This window comes from Phytophthora parasitica (genome assembly GCF_000247585.1).
Source record: "Phytophthora parasitica INRA-310 unplaced genomic scaffold supercont2.33, whole genome shotgun sequence".
Classification (NCBI taxonomy): domain Eukaryota; phylum Oomycota; class Peronosporomycetes; order Peronosporales; family Peronosporaceae; genus Phytophthora; species Phytophthora nicotianae.
Window position 1 is genome coordinate 545,084 of NW_008649019.1, and position 14,754 is coordinate 559,837.

Below are 14,754 nucleotides of genomic sequence, written 5' to 3' on the forward strand. Positions count from 1 at the left end.
ATCTTTGTGTACACCAACCAGTCCACCCTAGAAAGGGTTCGCTGGATGGTGCGCACCGAGACGGAGAGCTGCAGCTCGGCCTTGAGCTTGGCGGCGAGGAGCTGGCCCTTGGACGCTTCGCGCACTAGGCGCCTCGTTTCGCGGTCCGTAAGGGCAGGAGGGGGCCTGGGCGCTTGAGAGTAGTGGAGGGAGGGAGTGGAGCGATAACGCGGCCGATTGTGTCTCGGCTTCGCTCCGTCAGCAGCGCGATGTCTCGGGCGCTCACGCCGGCTTCGTGCAGGCCTTGAATTCTACCCCGCTCATGCTCAGTGAGGCGGGGCTTCTTCAGGGTGGGGAGGGGCTTCTTCGCGCGTGGCATCTTGTTGAAAAGAGCGCCTTACACCACTCGTTGTCTAGTGTAGAGTTACTGAGATGCTATCATTAGGTACAAATATACTTGATTTTTGTATGGTGGAGGTGGCCGATCTAATCTGTCGTAGTGCGAAAACCGTTGCTCTCTATGCTAGCCACTCGATAGACTGCCAATTCTTGCTCGTTAGCACAAACACCGCCTTGCCCTAAATTACCTCTAAAACATATCTAAATAGCGCCCTCCAACTCCTAAAATTGACGAAGTTACGGCCACCGACGTGGGTGGCCGATCCATCCTGTCGCGGAGTGTATATGTATGAAGTCATTTCAAGGTATCATATACGTCTGCTTTCAGCTTAACTGCAGCAGGTTCTGAGGTTTAGATCCTAGCTCTTCAGCGGCGCGGCAACAGAAGTAACAGGCTCGGCGAGTTCAGCCACTTTCTCAAATTTCAAATACTCGTTTAGTTGGGCTTCCCTGTTCTCGAGGCGAGCTTCCCTACCAAATTTGTCGTTCAGCATGTTAAGCATTGATCCAGTCGCATCGGGTTAGCTATTTATCGGGTCACATACTGGTAGGGCATGAAGCAGAGGTCAGATGCATCATCAGACCGCATTATCAGTTCCTACCAGATATCAGACCATTGTAAAACAGGTAAATGTATTGAAGTTAAAGAGATTCGTGCAAGTATGAAGAATGCACCTCGTACCTCATACCACGTCCAGACAACTGCCGAGGTGACTTCACTCTCAGCGTCTTCGGCCGCATCGGCGCGGTCTCTGTTATCGGCGTCCGAATCCTGCACTGTCGTTGAAGCCGGTAATATAGTGAAATTGAAAGACGTTCAAAGGCCGACCACTGACGCGGGACAACGGAGGCATCTCAATGCGCCCGTGTATGTTGCCACCGAAGTGTCGATTACGGACACGGTATACCCGCCTGAGTACTTGCTCTCTTGTGAGTCCTATTAGTGCCTGATGCTCCGCCGTAAATTGATCGTTGATACGGGACCAAATAGCAGCTGCAGACAAAGCGACATCGCTACGAGCCAAATCGTCGACAGCCTCTCTCATTGGCTCCAAAATATCGACTGTATGTGCTGCAACCACGTGATCTTGCTGACAGGTATGCTGAATAAAGTTACCATACTCCATCGATGCAGCTAAGAATTCGACTCTACCCATGCACCCTGTTCCACGATAATAACTACAGCGGTATACGATTTTGCGACGTGATGACCAGGCGCGTGTATATTGGTAGCCGCCAATGTTAATAGAGCTTATGTTGCGCTCGTGTCGGGTTGCTGCAGTGTGAGGCAGTCGCGCTGCCGTCTGAGTTTCAGCTTGCTCGTGACGCACTCGTTGCTGCTGTGGTTGTGATTGCTGAAGGGATGTTGGTGTGGCGTTGTCGCTGGAGGGCGTTGTGGCGATACCTTCTGCTGGATCCGGTGGTTCCAGATCGGCGAACGCCATGTCAGCTGCCGGAACTAGTTGTAGTAGATGCTGCTCTGCTGCCCAGTATGAAGAAAAAACTAAACTGGCGAAGGACAAGTGTTGAAAGGTTAGAAGTGGTTACCAGCAAGAGCAAACGGCTAGGAATCGATAACTTCTATAATGGGAGGAGTTTCATAACGAATAGCAAACAAGTCGGCCACTGTAGTTTCGTAACGACCCCACATCCCAATGTCAGACCCCGTTAATAAACCATCCGGAAGATGGATTTCGAACGCCTGACCCCATTACCATGCCCTACCCGTATCCGACCCGATAACATATCTACCTCGCATCGTCGTTATTAGATCCCGTAAATCCGCCTGATGGCAGACTACCACTTTCAAGCACGTATCCCCAGGGGATTTCGCGAGTTAAGTGATTGAGTCGACAAACAGATCAATTAAGTTGAACTCGAGTTTCAGAATACCGATGGCCACTTTGGCGAGTTTGAAATGACAAGCGCCAGCCAGGCCCTACTGCACGCGATACTCGGCTCCAGGCCTGCCGATTATGACATGGTCACTTCAGTAATTTTACATGAGGCAAAGAAATTATTTATCCCCGCCTAAACCTGATAATTTATTTGCTATGTCAAACATCTCTCATATTTTATGCTAAAACCTCTTTACCATGGTGAATGTCTCCAAGCCAACCAGCCTAAAGCACGAGAGCAAAAATCCTCTGAGCCAACGATTCTAGCAACCATCTATCCACCACACCCTGCTCAAGTGCTCACTCTTCATTTTGAGCTCTTCAAGCACTCCCAGCACCTCTCGCCCTCATCACGCCACCTTTACCCCGGCACAAGTTTCGGGTTTCTACTTCCGTCCGTGCCGAGATGACCATGATGAGGTCATCCTCGAGTACTTCCGTTGCCGGTGCGGCACGGTACGGAAGCAGACACGGCGTAACGGCTACAGCAATCTCATGCAGCAGGTCCGCCGTGAGCACCCTGGCTACGAGGCCATCATGCTGGCCGCGTCGACGGCCGAGACTGGCTCCATGCTAAGCTACGTACGCCAATCGGCTCTGAACGTCTACGGCTGGATGGACTGGATTCTTAAGAACAACCTGCCGCTGTCATTCTGCGAGAACCGGGCGGCTAGGAGGTACGATAGCTTGCTATTCCTACCATATCTATATACTACTTACTTTTTGTGTTTTCCATGGACCAGATACACAAATCTCGATCCAATTTGTGTGGAGACATTAGTTAGTGCAATGGACAGCCTCACTAGGGTTGTGGAGCGCGCGATCGCGGCTGAGCTGCCTGAGCGCTTTGGACTCCTCTTCGACGGCTGGACGCACTCCTCCCAGCACTTCATCGCAGCGTTCGCCTGCTACGACGCCGGCGGCGTCAGGAAGACGGCGCTCCTCAGCATGGCTCCTTTGCTTGACGCCCTCGACGACGACCTCTCTGCTCGAGGCCACATGGAGTTCCTGGCGAACATGCTGCCGCGAGACTATGGCAAACAGCTCTCGCAATGTCTGTTCCTAGTGGCTGACAATTGCGCTGTCAACAGACTTCTAGCTACGCTAATGGGGGTGCCTCTTTTGGGCTGTGCTAGTCACAGGCTCAATTTGGCTGTTCAAGCGGATATGGAGAAAAGTACGACAGACTTGGACGTGGTTCACTCTTTGATGCTAAAGTTACGCACGCTTTCGCAGTCTGCCAAGCTACGGTAAGTTTTTGAGTTGATTATTTCAATTTTGCAAAGCTAATAATACTGTTTTTGAAAGCTAAAAACGCCTTTGAGACCTGTGATTCGACAGGACAATAAGTGGTTGTCGACTTTTAGCATGTTGAAGCGCTATTTGAGCTCTTAGAGCACCTGGATGTGAACGATGACACACTCGTTGAGCACCTAATCGGACTGGAGCCGACTCGGCTCCAGTATGATCCGGAGAGAATTGCAAGTGTCATATACTGCTTGAGGTAAGGCCCTGCAGTGTGGAATTCGGCCAACAACTTGTTGTCGTGGTTTCTGTTGTGGATAGCAAAGTCACCCCAGTCCATTGGGGCTTCTGTTTTGTCCAGTGTCCACTCCAGATCACGGGGAATTTGCCCTTCTTTGACAACTGTGTTGACACAGCGCAAGACTGCGTTGATACGTAAGTTACTTCTGGAGGCTACACGTTGCTCCCAGTCTGGTTTTTTTTGCGAGCGTCTTCGCCTCGAGTTCACAGTCGACCGTTCTTGGCAATCACGTTACCTAGTTTGTAGACGTCTTGTGCACCCCAGTTAAAGAGCAATCTCGCGCACATCACTCGGAGTACAAGAAACTCCGCCTCATGTGCTGCAATGATTGCTGCGGTGGATTGTTGGAGTACGGCGACCACTAGCTTTTGCTTTTCTATTGACTGCAACTTGATCATCTCCTCGGTGTCACGGACGTCGGTCAGCTTATGAGCGAGTACGTACATCGTCGTTTTTTGGGTCGCTTCTTTCACTTGCTTCAACTCCTCGTTCGTAAACCCATTTCGTTTCAACCAGTAGTAAAAGCTTTCGTGGATCACAACTGAGGCTTGTTTCTTGAACTTCCATGAGGTCATGGCACCATTGAACGCCATGTAAGGCAAAATAATAAAAGATCATACAAGTGACCCAGAACACTCCGCAGGATATGTAGCCGATGGGAAGAGATGGAAAGCGGGGACAACTCGTCCAGTACGCAGCCCACTCGGCTCTGAAGGTGACAGGAATTTCAGCGACGGGTTTGCTGTTGCATTCCTTCACATTTATTGTTGAAGTTGCCTCCAAACATGATGATTTCACTCATTCAAAACCTCTCAGAACTATTATATATATAGTTCTAACAGGTCCTTTCTAACTTGCTACATCCTATTGTCACTATACTTATAGTGAACACCAATCCACTAATGATTAATTTGTAGCTAGATGACATCTTAACTTTAATCAACCTCACTTCGTATTTAGACGACAAGCAACAACGTCTCTTCTTCCTTCTCCTACCTCTCATCTCTACGACCTAACTCGCCAGATTTATAAACGAGTAGGTCTTCAAAGGGGAAACCGGGTCGTTATTACCAACAGCAACCGCGACGTCACCAGGAGTCACGATACTCATTCCTCTGCTATCGGAAAGTGACGGCTTGAAGCTTGGATTTGTGGTGTTGCTTGTTGAGTAGTGGAAAGATGAAGTGTGGGCATCTTGACGACGCTGGTTATTGTGAATTCCGTCCAAATTTGTTGATTTGGGTCTGTTTGTGGAGCGGGAGGACAATCGCCCACATACAAATCCAAGTCATATGTAGAACCCACCAAGTCTTTTCTTGCCACATGTCATGATCTTATTTCGTACTTAAACGGGTCAGTATACGGAATTGAATGCGCTTGGCGATTTGGGGGAGGTTCATTCAAAAAACCGCCCATGGAAATTTTGAGTAGAACTCGCAAGTGTAATAGGGGGTGTCAATAATCACATGCCATTTCGCCCCAAATGACATGCTATTTGCCGGAATATGAAATCCCTTAAAAGTGTACTCAGTCTTCTTCCCTCCCAAGAGGAAACATCGCGTGCGCTGCGAGTCAAATTGGTAATGAGAGCGCCAGCCGTCTTAATAAAAAAGAGTTGTGCCAACACTTTTGTTTTTTACTGTAAAGTAAGTTCAAAGTGATTGTATACAGATGTATACTACCGGAGAGCTCCGACTCTAAGCGATGAGCGCCCACCACAAGTTCTCGCTGCACGGGGAGCACAGCTACCTTAAGATCGCCATGTACGTATTACTACCAGCAACTAATTCATTAGCAAACTACAGCTAACCTACGCCTCCTGGCAGCTTCTCTGAGGATGGAGCCATCCCCGTCGCGGACGTGAAACAGCTCAAGTTCGCTCTAGACAACACACTCAAGACAGCATTCGGCGTGGTAGGCGCTTCGGCTAGCGAGTTCGACGTCTTGTCCTTCGAGAAAATGCCCGCCAATAATAGCGAACCCAGTACAGCCCTACTGCGAGTCCAACGTGGCGGACTGGAGACGTTAAGGGGTGCCATCACCATGTGTGCGACCCTCAACGGAAAACTGTGCAAGCTTGAGGTCCTACACATGGGCGACTCACTTATGGATATGGCCTCTGGGAGATTCTTATAGACGGTAGGGACACAATATAGAGATAGTGACAACAAACGCTAGGTATTGAGAAGTCTATCCGCCTACACAGCCGCTTCAGGAGCTCCAACAACGATCGTCTTCTCGGAGAAAGCAGAGCGTTTGCGGTTGCGCTTGAGCAGTACAATGCGATCAATGGGGTCGTTGTGAGCATTTAGCCGCATGGTCGAGCGCTGATCGCCCATATTGCCACCAGTACTCAATACATTTTGCATGGATGACAGACGCGAGACACTAGAAGTAGCCTGCATAGCAGCGTTCAGCGACTGGACCGAGGCTGTGAATGATGGGATCGACGGTGACGAGCGACGCCGCCGCAGCTCTCGACCGGTCGGTACACGTTGACGCGTTTGGCCTTGCTCCTCTTCATCCTCAATGCGAAGCGTATCAAGCACTTCGTCCGTCAATGTTGCTCGATCAAAAGCGTTGAGCACGAACTGGCGTAGTGCTAAACGGTAGCTGTACTTCTCCAGTAGAGCGTGCACATACATCAGCAGCACGGGCTCTTCGAACAACTCGGGTTTTGATGAGCGCAGCTTGTTGAGCGAAGCATGGGCCTCCTTCTGCGTGATGTGGTTGCTCAAATCAGCAACAAAGCGCAATACTTCGCGCCACTCGTTGGGCATCTTGTCACGTCTACGGATGAAAAGACGCTGGAGAGGTGAAGCATGAGGTGTCTGCGTCAATGGACAGGGTGTTGGGGATCTAGACGGGGGCCACATAAACAGTGACGTGCAGTTCTGCGGGACGGCGATAGAAGTACGGGATGCATCTCGCGGAGCATCCCAGCCAAGACGTGCTAAGTGACGTTGACCAGCAGGTGACCGTGCTAGCAAACCCAGCACGAAGAAGCACGTTCCTCGAATGGATACCAGCGGAGAATCTGTGGCCAGTTTCACGATCATCTCCACAAAGTCTTGAGCGTAGTGGTTCAGAAGGTCGTATCCACGTGGTGTGGCTGACACGTGGCCAAGTGCCCAGAGAGCAGCACGCTTTTCAAGTGGAACGCTTGCGGCGTCACGAAGACAGGCGAGGAATTCTGGTAAATGGCCCGATGAATGCAGGATCTGGCAGCCAGCACTAGTCTTCGCCAGCTCGCCGTACAGATGCACTGGTAGCGGTACGGTACGCGGGCGAAGAGGAAGTAACTGCAGAGTAAACTCGACGGACTTAAGCAGTAGCCGCTTTACACTGCCGTTTGACGTGTTGGTGCCAGCTGCCGAGTCCATTTCCACTCGGAAATTCCACACAGCACGCTCTCCAGGAGCACATAGCGAGCACTCCGGCGCTGTCAGATACTGCGGTGACCGCTGCTCGGGCTGACATGAACTCCAGTCCTTGTTCTCTTCCTTCGCTGCGTCGATCGAAGACGCTCCAGTATCGGCAAAGTCCAGTGATGAAGACATCATGGTCTCTGACCCGCGGTCCATATTCCCTGTAGTCGAGTTCGAGGCCGATCGTGCACGTAGCATTTTCTGTTGCGTATCAGTTGAAAGAGCAGACCCACCGCCGGATGCAGATGCGTTTGTAGACACGAAGCCTCCATTACTCTGCGGAGGAGGCTTTGTAAAGCCACGTCGGTCTACCGGTTGCGTGCCCAGGAACAGACAAGCTTGTAGTGTCTGTTGTGAGTTCACGACCACAGGTTGAGGCATGTTACGCGCATCTACAACAATTCCCTTGACGCGGATAGAGTTCATGCGAAGCTCATCGTCGATACTGGTACTGTCATCCTCGTCACGCATAGCACCATCGATGTATGTTTCTAAGATGAGATTCGAAGGAGGGCCGCTTCCTGGAGGACCCACAATCTTCACCTCCATGTTCCACGGCATACGATAGAGCCAATCCAGTCCCCACAAGGAGCGCTGGCTGCTTCCACCGCTTGGTGGCTTGAGTCCGACCCCACCACCTCGCTTCATAGGCACATTCACCGGGATAGGCGTGGGAGAGCACGTCTGCCGTGTGCTAGTTGAACCACTGCTTGAACCGCGTTCTCGCCCTGCTGCATCACGATGTAAGCCACGGAACAGCGCGTGCTCCACTGCATGTACGTATGAAATGTGCTTTTCACGACGCCAAGCGGCAAGTGTACGCGGGATCCAGTCGCCTGTTTCACGCAAGAAGTTGAGTCCCTCAGCTAGCGAAAGGGACTTGAGTAGCAGAGACTCAGCACGCTTATCCTTGAGCTGGATCAACTTGGTTGGTCTCTTCAAAATCATAGCTAGAAGACATGCAGGGGTCTCAGCAGCTTCTTCCAGGACACTCAGCGCGGCCTTGGCAACTTCTTCTTCTTGTGTCAACTGAGTCACCAGTGCGTCGATACCCCACTTATCGAAGTCGGCCACCTCAGAACGCAGCAGAGCACGCAGCAAGCAAGTTGCATACAAACGCAACGCCTTGGAGCCTTCCATCATCCAAGACTGGAGCAGCTTGCGGGAGCTGCCATCAACTGAGTAGTCCAAGTTGGCGAGAATGAGTCGACACAGGAAATCGTGACCCTTTGTTGTGCCCATGACGTATAGCCGCTGGAACAGATTAGACTGTTCCATCATCTTCAGTCCTTCCTTGCTCGAGCTCATCAGTCCCAGAAGCGTAAAGTATTCACGCAACATTCGACGTGATACGTAGTCAGGTGAAAACATGCGCGCCTTCAGCACACCAATATGTGACTCCACGATAGCAGCCTCTGGACGAGCCTCCAGTTCCAGCGCAGATGAAATCTCAGTAAGCAGTTGCCCACGGCGGTCGGTCTTCAGAAAGAGCAAACCTTCGGGGTGATTCAACAGGAGCGTATACATCTGGCAGGCTGGACGCAAATAGGGCACATGATCCGGGATCCAGTACAGGTTCGAGAAGTAGCCCTTGTTGCCCTGATCGCAACGGAAGAATCCCGACAGACGCTTGAAGAACTTGGTCTTCATTGCTTCTGAGAGCCGCTGCGGGTTTGTCAGTGGGCCTTCGAGCATCTCGGCAATGATATCCCAGTTCCAGTTCTTGTAGTTCTTGTCCGTCAGCACGCGCGAGCGGTTGTGCAGCATGTCTTTAAATGTACTGTCGTCCATCTGCGCATCCAGAGACTGCTTCAGCTCGAGAACCATCAGCTCTCGCGACGTCAGACTGTCTTTTAGTAGCGCCGTCGCGTTCTTCGTTCCGCGCTGTGTTGAAGGAGGCGCAACAGCATAATTTGCTGAGCCACTGCCAGTTCCGGGGATACCACCGCCACCACTAGATGACGGGAGACGCACCACGCCTGCAATTTGCTGCAGAGCCAAGAGATTTGATGGACGGTTCGTGTCGCGCAGAAGCTCGGACGCCAGCTGCACACCATTAACGCCGCTACCGCCGTACGAAACCAACGATACACCTCGAGTAGCAATGCTGCCGGAGTTGGCACCAACAGCGTTAGCCAGCTCACCCAGCATCTCACTAGCTCGGATCGATTTTTCACGTTGTAGACGTTCTAACAAGCTCTTTGCGTGGTCACCGAGGGACATCGTCGTTGTCGTAGTCAGCGAGGTCGCTGATACCAATCGCGGGAGCGCAAGCAAGGACGCACAGTGCTGGTCCGGCAGCAGCCGCGAAGCCATCCGCAAAATGTCGGCCAGCAGGTCGATCGCCGGTTCCGCCAATGCTCGAGACGGTCCCGTTCCTAAAGTCACCAGCGCTTCTAGAATCCCACAATGAATCATGGCGAGAAGGATGATCACTGTGTAATTGTCCAGCAGATTGTGGTTCACTGCAAGTGGTAATTGCTCTGCACTCGACAGACTCACGGGGAGAGCAGGTGTGTCGGCAGCGTCCGTGGCTGACTTGTCGAAACTCGTCTTCTTGTAAAAGATCTCGCAGATAGTAGACAACACAGCCTTCTGTACGTCCTCACCCACAGGCCGTACCAATAATTGAATCAGCGACTGTAGACCCTGCGGGTTACTTGTTAGCACCACCATTCCTGTCCATGATCGCATCATCGCCACGATGGCGTTGCGACTGGCCATCCAGCGCTGTCTCCGTTCATTACCCGCCGGTAAATCAGTATCTGTAAATGGTGCCAGTAGCACTTGTGAATCCACGAAAGGCTCAATAAACTTCCGGGTCGACGGCTCGTTCAGGATAAGTAGCAGCGTCATCAGAAGCGAGTCAGCCAGGTCCTGGAATGATGGCTCCAGAATGGCATCCACTAGGATTTTGGTGCCATTGGCCTCAGCTACGACCTCTACATTCAGCAGTGCTAATTCCCGGAGCGTCTCCAAGCACACTCGACGCATATTATCGTCCTTGTGTCCAGCAATGGCCGTTAACGAAGCCACGAGTCCTGTCGGCATCTGATCCGCATCGATCTCCATGATCCTGCGCACGACTTTGAGAGCCTGAACACGCTCCGCCAAGTGCTTCTGCTCACGCTCTAGCGAGCGAACCACGAAGACTGGTAGATTGAGATCCACGAAGTGTTTGATACTGCCGCTGCTGCTGATAGCGTAACGCAGCGCCCTGAGCGCACCTGCGCGTGTAGACGTGTCTGAGTCGCACACCAGACGGCGCATGGCCTTCATGAGTCGATCCATAGGGAACGAGTCCAGCAGCAACGGATCATTTTTGAGCTCCTGTTGGCAGACGTATTTCTTGTGTTAGTATACTGTGGGGGGGGGGGGCATGAGACGAACGCAGATACGTACGTAGCAGATTCGGCCAGTGCTGTCGAGCTTAGACTTGCGGTCCAGGTTACTGCGCTCAATGACTGTACAGATGGCGGCCAAGCTGCCGTCCCCGCGCGGGGCGGAGCCTCTGCGTTGGGACGCCATATCGGCGAGGGGGATCTGACTTGTTGAATTTGAAATCAATTCATCCAATTGGGTGACAATATTGTCGCCAAATGTTAATAAAACACATCCAGTTCTTCATGATTTTCAATTTTTTAAAACACCCATGTTGGGTGTTTTATTTGACCTCACAAACGCCATCCATCGAGAGCCACAAAGGGGAATCAGAGGTGATGGCGTCCGTCTCCATGAACCGACTGCTGCGCGGCGTAGCGGCTCTGAATGTGTCTGCTACGCGTGCGAGTCTAGTGCGCGCGGCTAGCTCTCAGGCGGCAACGATGCCGGCCAACCTGTCGCTGGCTGAGGAGAAGCCGATGCCACCGCCGCGTGTGATCCCAGCTGCTCAGGAGGTCAAGGTGACTCCGTCGGGCGACCTGGAGCTGGAGATGCTGTCGCTGGCCGAGGACACGCAGGAGTTGGGCACCGTTACTATGAACGGCGAGGTGTTCGGTGCGCCCGACCGCGTGGATATCCTGCAGCGTGTGGTGCGCTGGCAATTGGCGTGCCGTCGCGCCGGTACCAACAAGACCAAGACGCGCTCCGAGGTGAGCGGCTCCACGCGCAAGCCGTGGAAGCAGAAAGGTTCCGGACGCGCTCGTGTCGGCGACATCCGTGCGCCGCAGTGGCGTGGAGGCTACCGCGTACACGGCCCCGTGCTGCGCGACTTTTCGTACAGCCTACCCAAGAAGGTGCGTGCCATGGGTCTGCGCGTGGCACTGTCTACTAAACTCCGTGAGGGCAAGCTAGCCGTCGTGGACTCTCTGGACGTCGATGTACGTAGCTGTGAGAATAAGTGGGGATTGTATGCTTGTGTGCTGACTGCGTGATGTTATAGATTACCAAGACGAAGGATATGAAGAAGCTGCTGGGTGGCCGTGGCTGGGACCACGCACTATTCGTGGGCGGCGAGGAGGTGGAGTCGAGCTTCGTGCTGGCTACGCGCAACATCCCACACGTGGACACACTCCCGCAGAACAAGATCAACGTATACTCGATCCTGCAGAAGGACTTGCTGATCATCACGAAGGACGCCGTGAAGTATCTCGAGGAGCGTCTTCACGTCGACTAGAGCAGTAGCAATGGCTCGATGGGTGGCACGTACAGACAGTCAGGAGGGCGAACAACGAGGGAGGTGCTCCAAACCAAGTTACAGATAGAGCATGACCGAGTTTGGAAGGCACTGGAGGCAATGCACTCGTGGTCTGCCCTGTTTTTTTTATTCTTCCTCCGTCTTCATACTTAGATTGACGGCGCTGCAGTTAGATCAACCGTCGGCGAGAGCTCTGGGTGCTTGACCGTAGCTCGCAGTCTTTCTTCCACAGGAGCAGGCTCACTGACCTCGATCACCGCCGAGTCAGAGGCACTCAGCAAGTGGGCCTGACCCAGAAACTCCTTGGCTTCCGTCAGCTCGACCGTCAGCGCCTCACGCTGCTTAGCCATCGCTGCCTCCAGCTCGTCTCGCTTGGTCTTGAAATCGCGGCCATTGGCCAACATCTTCATCACCATCTGCTTGATCATCTGACTCTCGCGCTTGATCTCAGCCAGATCGTTGGCATTAGCGCCAGGTCCAGGCTCGAATTCGCCCACGGCCATGCGCTCCAAGTGCCAACCGTTGAGGCCGCCCATGCGGGCGTTGGGGGCACTCAGATCTAGAATCTCTCGAAAGTTGTCGACATTGCGGCGTTGCTACATGGGTATCCATATTTGGCTGTTAGTGTCGGATCTGCTGACGACGGCAGTGAATAACCTTAAACGTACGTCGTAGACTTCAGCGAGCTCTGTCCATTTGCCGTCTACATCGTTGCGGGTGTACAGGTCGCACAGCTCGCAGATGGACGCTGCTGCCGTGGCATCTGCAGCCGCGCCGTCGTCCTTGTCCTTGCTTCGAGGTAGCATGGTGATCAGTTTAATGCTTCTGGAGGTCAGACTCAGATTCAGAATTGGAAAGAGCGCACTATTTGAGAAAAGTGATCTATTCTCACCGAATAGTGGACGGTATCTTGGCGCCAAAAATTGCCACAATAATTTTGATTGGCATTTGCCTTGGATTCTATGAGCAACGCCTTCAAGCATGGCGAGATAACGCTATTCATGTGTCCGCACATCCGTCAACCCGAATGCATCAAGCTCATCGTCCCTCCTGGCGCCACGCTGCCTTCTGGCCAAGAGAACTGGACCACTGCGGATGCTGTGGAGGCCTATTGTCTGCGCTGCAACGTAATTCTCCCGTTCAACAGCGGTAGCAGCGCTTTAGTGCGCAAGCATGTGATAAGCAAACACCCGCAAGAGTTGACAGATTTTCGTGCTGACGGAGAGATGGGGGAGAAGGAAGAAGATTCTCCAGCGAGTAGCAGGAGCACGGCGAAGCGCTTGTCCTCTGAAATTTTGACAGACGCAGCAATAGAAACCACCAACAGCGTTCTGCGACCTGTGACCAAGAAGAAACGCACCAAGCGGAACGAAGTACTGGCTATTTACTCAATAGACCCGACGGCTACGGACCTGTTGATCCGGTGGATCTGTGGCAGTTTGCAGCCGCTGTCGACTGTAGTTGAGTCAGGCTTCATTGATCTCATTAGATTCCTGTCAATGGGGAAAGTTCAGTTGCCCGACCGGGAGACTATTTGCCGTATAGTGGAGCACAAGGCAGCGGAGCAACGGTTTGAGACCATGAGGCGAATGCATCAGGAGGTGGGGCAATTCTCACTCTCAGCAGAGATATGGCAATCGGAATACGATAGCTACTACGGAAGAGAGAAGTATCTCGTGCTGTTATGTCATCACTTAGACGCGAATTTTGAGCCGGCTACGTTCCCCTTGGGCGTGGTAAACACAGAAGATGGAGGTGTAGACGAGATGGTCAAGAATATTTTAAGGGAATGGAAGCTCTCTACAGACAATGTGTCTCTTCTTCTGAGCACGAACGACAAGTTCGTTTGCCAACTCGCGGTGGACCTTAAACTCCAGCGGTTCCCCGATATTTGGTCGGTGGTCCAGACTTCGCTTTTACGCTGGATACGGCAACCACAAGCAAGTGGTTATGAAACTACTCGTGCTAACGGTAACAGCACGAGACCCAGACGTGCCGCTGAATCGAGAGTTGCTCGGGTGATCGCGGATCTGAAGAAGCTGGCCGATGACTTTGATTATGGCTGGGGCTTGAAAAGGACTCTGATGCGCGCCCAGATCACTGGTGGGGACGAAGAAAGCCTGAAGATTCGGAAAACTGACTGTAATTCGTGGGATGAAGTGTATGATTTCTTGACCGAGTTGATGGTCTGGAGACCTTCCATTAACCGATTTTTTGCCATTACTACCGACCCTGCCATTGCAGAACCTACTGCGAAGATGTGGTTTGTAGCGGAGGCTCTTCTTTTGATACTGCGTACGCTACGTGAGGTTCAGCAAATTACCACAAAAGACAAAGCCCGCACACTACCGTTCTTGGTCCACTGCCTCATAATTACAAAGCAACAATTGAACCAAGAACATATCCTCGCGGGATTGATCAAGCATTATCGATTAACGATGGAGTTCGATGCAACGGAGATAAGCCAGGACCTGCTAACACTCCAGAAGAGCATTCTGGAATGGATCAGCTCAGCCTTTGACGCATCGCTGTCGGAGTTGCAGTGGTGCTCACTTCTGGATCCACGATATGCCAAGATGGATCATATCAGCGAGGATCAGCGTGAACTATGCGGATTCGCGTTGGCGGAGCGTGCTCTTGAGCTACATCGGAAGAAGGCTCCTGCTTCTGGACTGATGCACAGATTGCTACAAGAGGAGGATGAACCCGACGACGCGGAAACGGAGGAGACGCGAATTTACATAGCAGATGAGATATCAACATACCTGACTGAGATCCAACAATCCAGGACGCGCATAACGGACCCGTTCAAGTGGTGGCGCGAAAATTCCAAGCGCTATCGCTTTTTGTCCCCTTTGGCTCGGGTTT

General features: G+C 52.3%; 7 protein-coding genes across 7 annotated transcripts; 3 read left to right on the forward strand and 4 right to left on the reverse strand.

The window, feature by feature from the left end:
- Nucleotides 1-737: 737 nt before the first annotated feature.
- On the reverse strand, nucleotides 738-1,823 carry PPTG_13609 (hypothetical protein; the record flags this gene model as incomplete). The annotated part of the gene is made up of 4 exons (XM_008909434.1): nucleotides 738-849; nucleotides 924-976; nucleotides 1,061-1,150; nucleotides 1,215-1,823. The coding sequence occupies 4 exons, from the start codon at nucleotides 1,821-1,823 to the stop codon at nucleotides 738-740; spliced, it is 864 nt and encodes a 287-aa protein (XP_008907682.1).
- Nucleotides 1,824-2,474: 651 nt separating this feature from the next.
- On the forward strand, nucleotides 2,475-3,588 carry PPTG_13610 (hypothetical protein; the record flags this gene model as incomplete). The annotated part of the gene is made up of 4 exons (XM_008909435.1): nucleotides 2,475-2,477; nucleotides 2,544-2,953; nucleotides 3,020-3,526; nucleotides 3,585-3,588. 4 exons carry the CDS (start codon nucleotides 2,475-2,477, stop codon nucleotides 3,586-3,588), a joined length of 924 nt encoding a protein of 307 aa, XP_008907683.1.
- A 437-nt stretch (nucleotides 3,589-4,025) lies between these two features.
- Nucleotides 4,026-4,415, reverse strand: PPTG_13611 (hypothetical protein; the record flags this gene model as incomplete). Its single annotated transcript, XM_008909436.1, has 1 exon — nucleotides 4,026-4,415. One exon carries the CDS (start codon nucleotides 4,413-4,415, stop codon nucleotides 4,026-4,028), a length of 390 nt encoding a protein of 129 aa, XP_008907684.1.
- Nucleotides 4,416-5,379: 964 nt separating this feature from the next.
- Nucleotides 5,380-7,657, forward strand: PPTG_13612 (hypothetical protein). The gene is made up of 3 exons (XM_008909437.1): nucleotides 5,380-5,402; nucleotides 5,474-5,585; nucleotides 5,649-7,657. Exons 2-3 carry the CDS (start codon nucleotides 5,527-5,529, stop codon nucleotides 5,956-5,958), a joined length of 369 nt encoding a protein of 122 aa, XP_008907685.1. The 5' UTR covers nucleotides 5,380-5,402; nucleotides 5,474-5,526; the 3' UTR covers nucleotides 5,959-7,657.
- Nucleotides 5,892-10,838, reverse strand: PPTG_13613 (hypothetical protein). The gene is made up of 2 exons (XM_008909438.1): nucleotides 10,653-10,838; nucleotides 5,892-10,580 (listed from the first exon to the last, which is right to left on the reverse strand). Exons 1-2 carry the CDS (start codon nucleotides 10,776-10,778, stop codon nucleotides 6,021-6,023), a joined length of 4,686 nt encoding a protein of 1,561 aa, XP_008907686.1. The 5' UTR covers nucleotides 10,779-10,838; the 3' UTR covers nucleotides 5,892-6,020.
- Nucleotides 10,839-10,865: 27 nt separating this feature from the next.
- On the reverse strand, nucleotides 10,866-12,728 carry PPTG_13615 (hypothetical protein). Its single transcript, XM_008909439.1, has 2 exons — nucleotides 12,555-12,728; nucleotides 10,866-12,482 (listed from the first exon to the last, which is right to left on the reverse strand). The coding sequence occupies exons 1-2, from the start codon at nucleotides 12,690-12,692 to the stop codon at nucleotides 12,036-12,038; spliced, it is 585 nt and encodes a 194-aa protein (XP_008907687.1). The 5' UTR covers nucleotides 12,693-12,728; the 3' UTR covers nucleotides 10,866-12,035.
- On the forward strand, nucleotides 10,926-12,012 carry PPTG_13614 (50S ribosomal protein L4). The gene is made up of 2 exons (XM_008909440.1): nucleotides 10,926-11,569; nucleotides 11,632-12,012. The coding sequence occupies exons 1-2, from the start codon at nucleotides 10,970-10,972 to the stop codon at nucleotides 11,863-11,865; spliced, it is 834 nt and encodes a 277-aa protein (XP_008907688.1). The 5' UTR covers nucleotides 10,926-10,969; the 3' UTR covers nucleotides 11,866-12,012.
- Nucleotides 12,729-14,754: the final 2,026 nt, after the last annotated feature.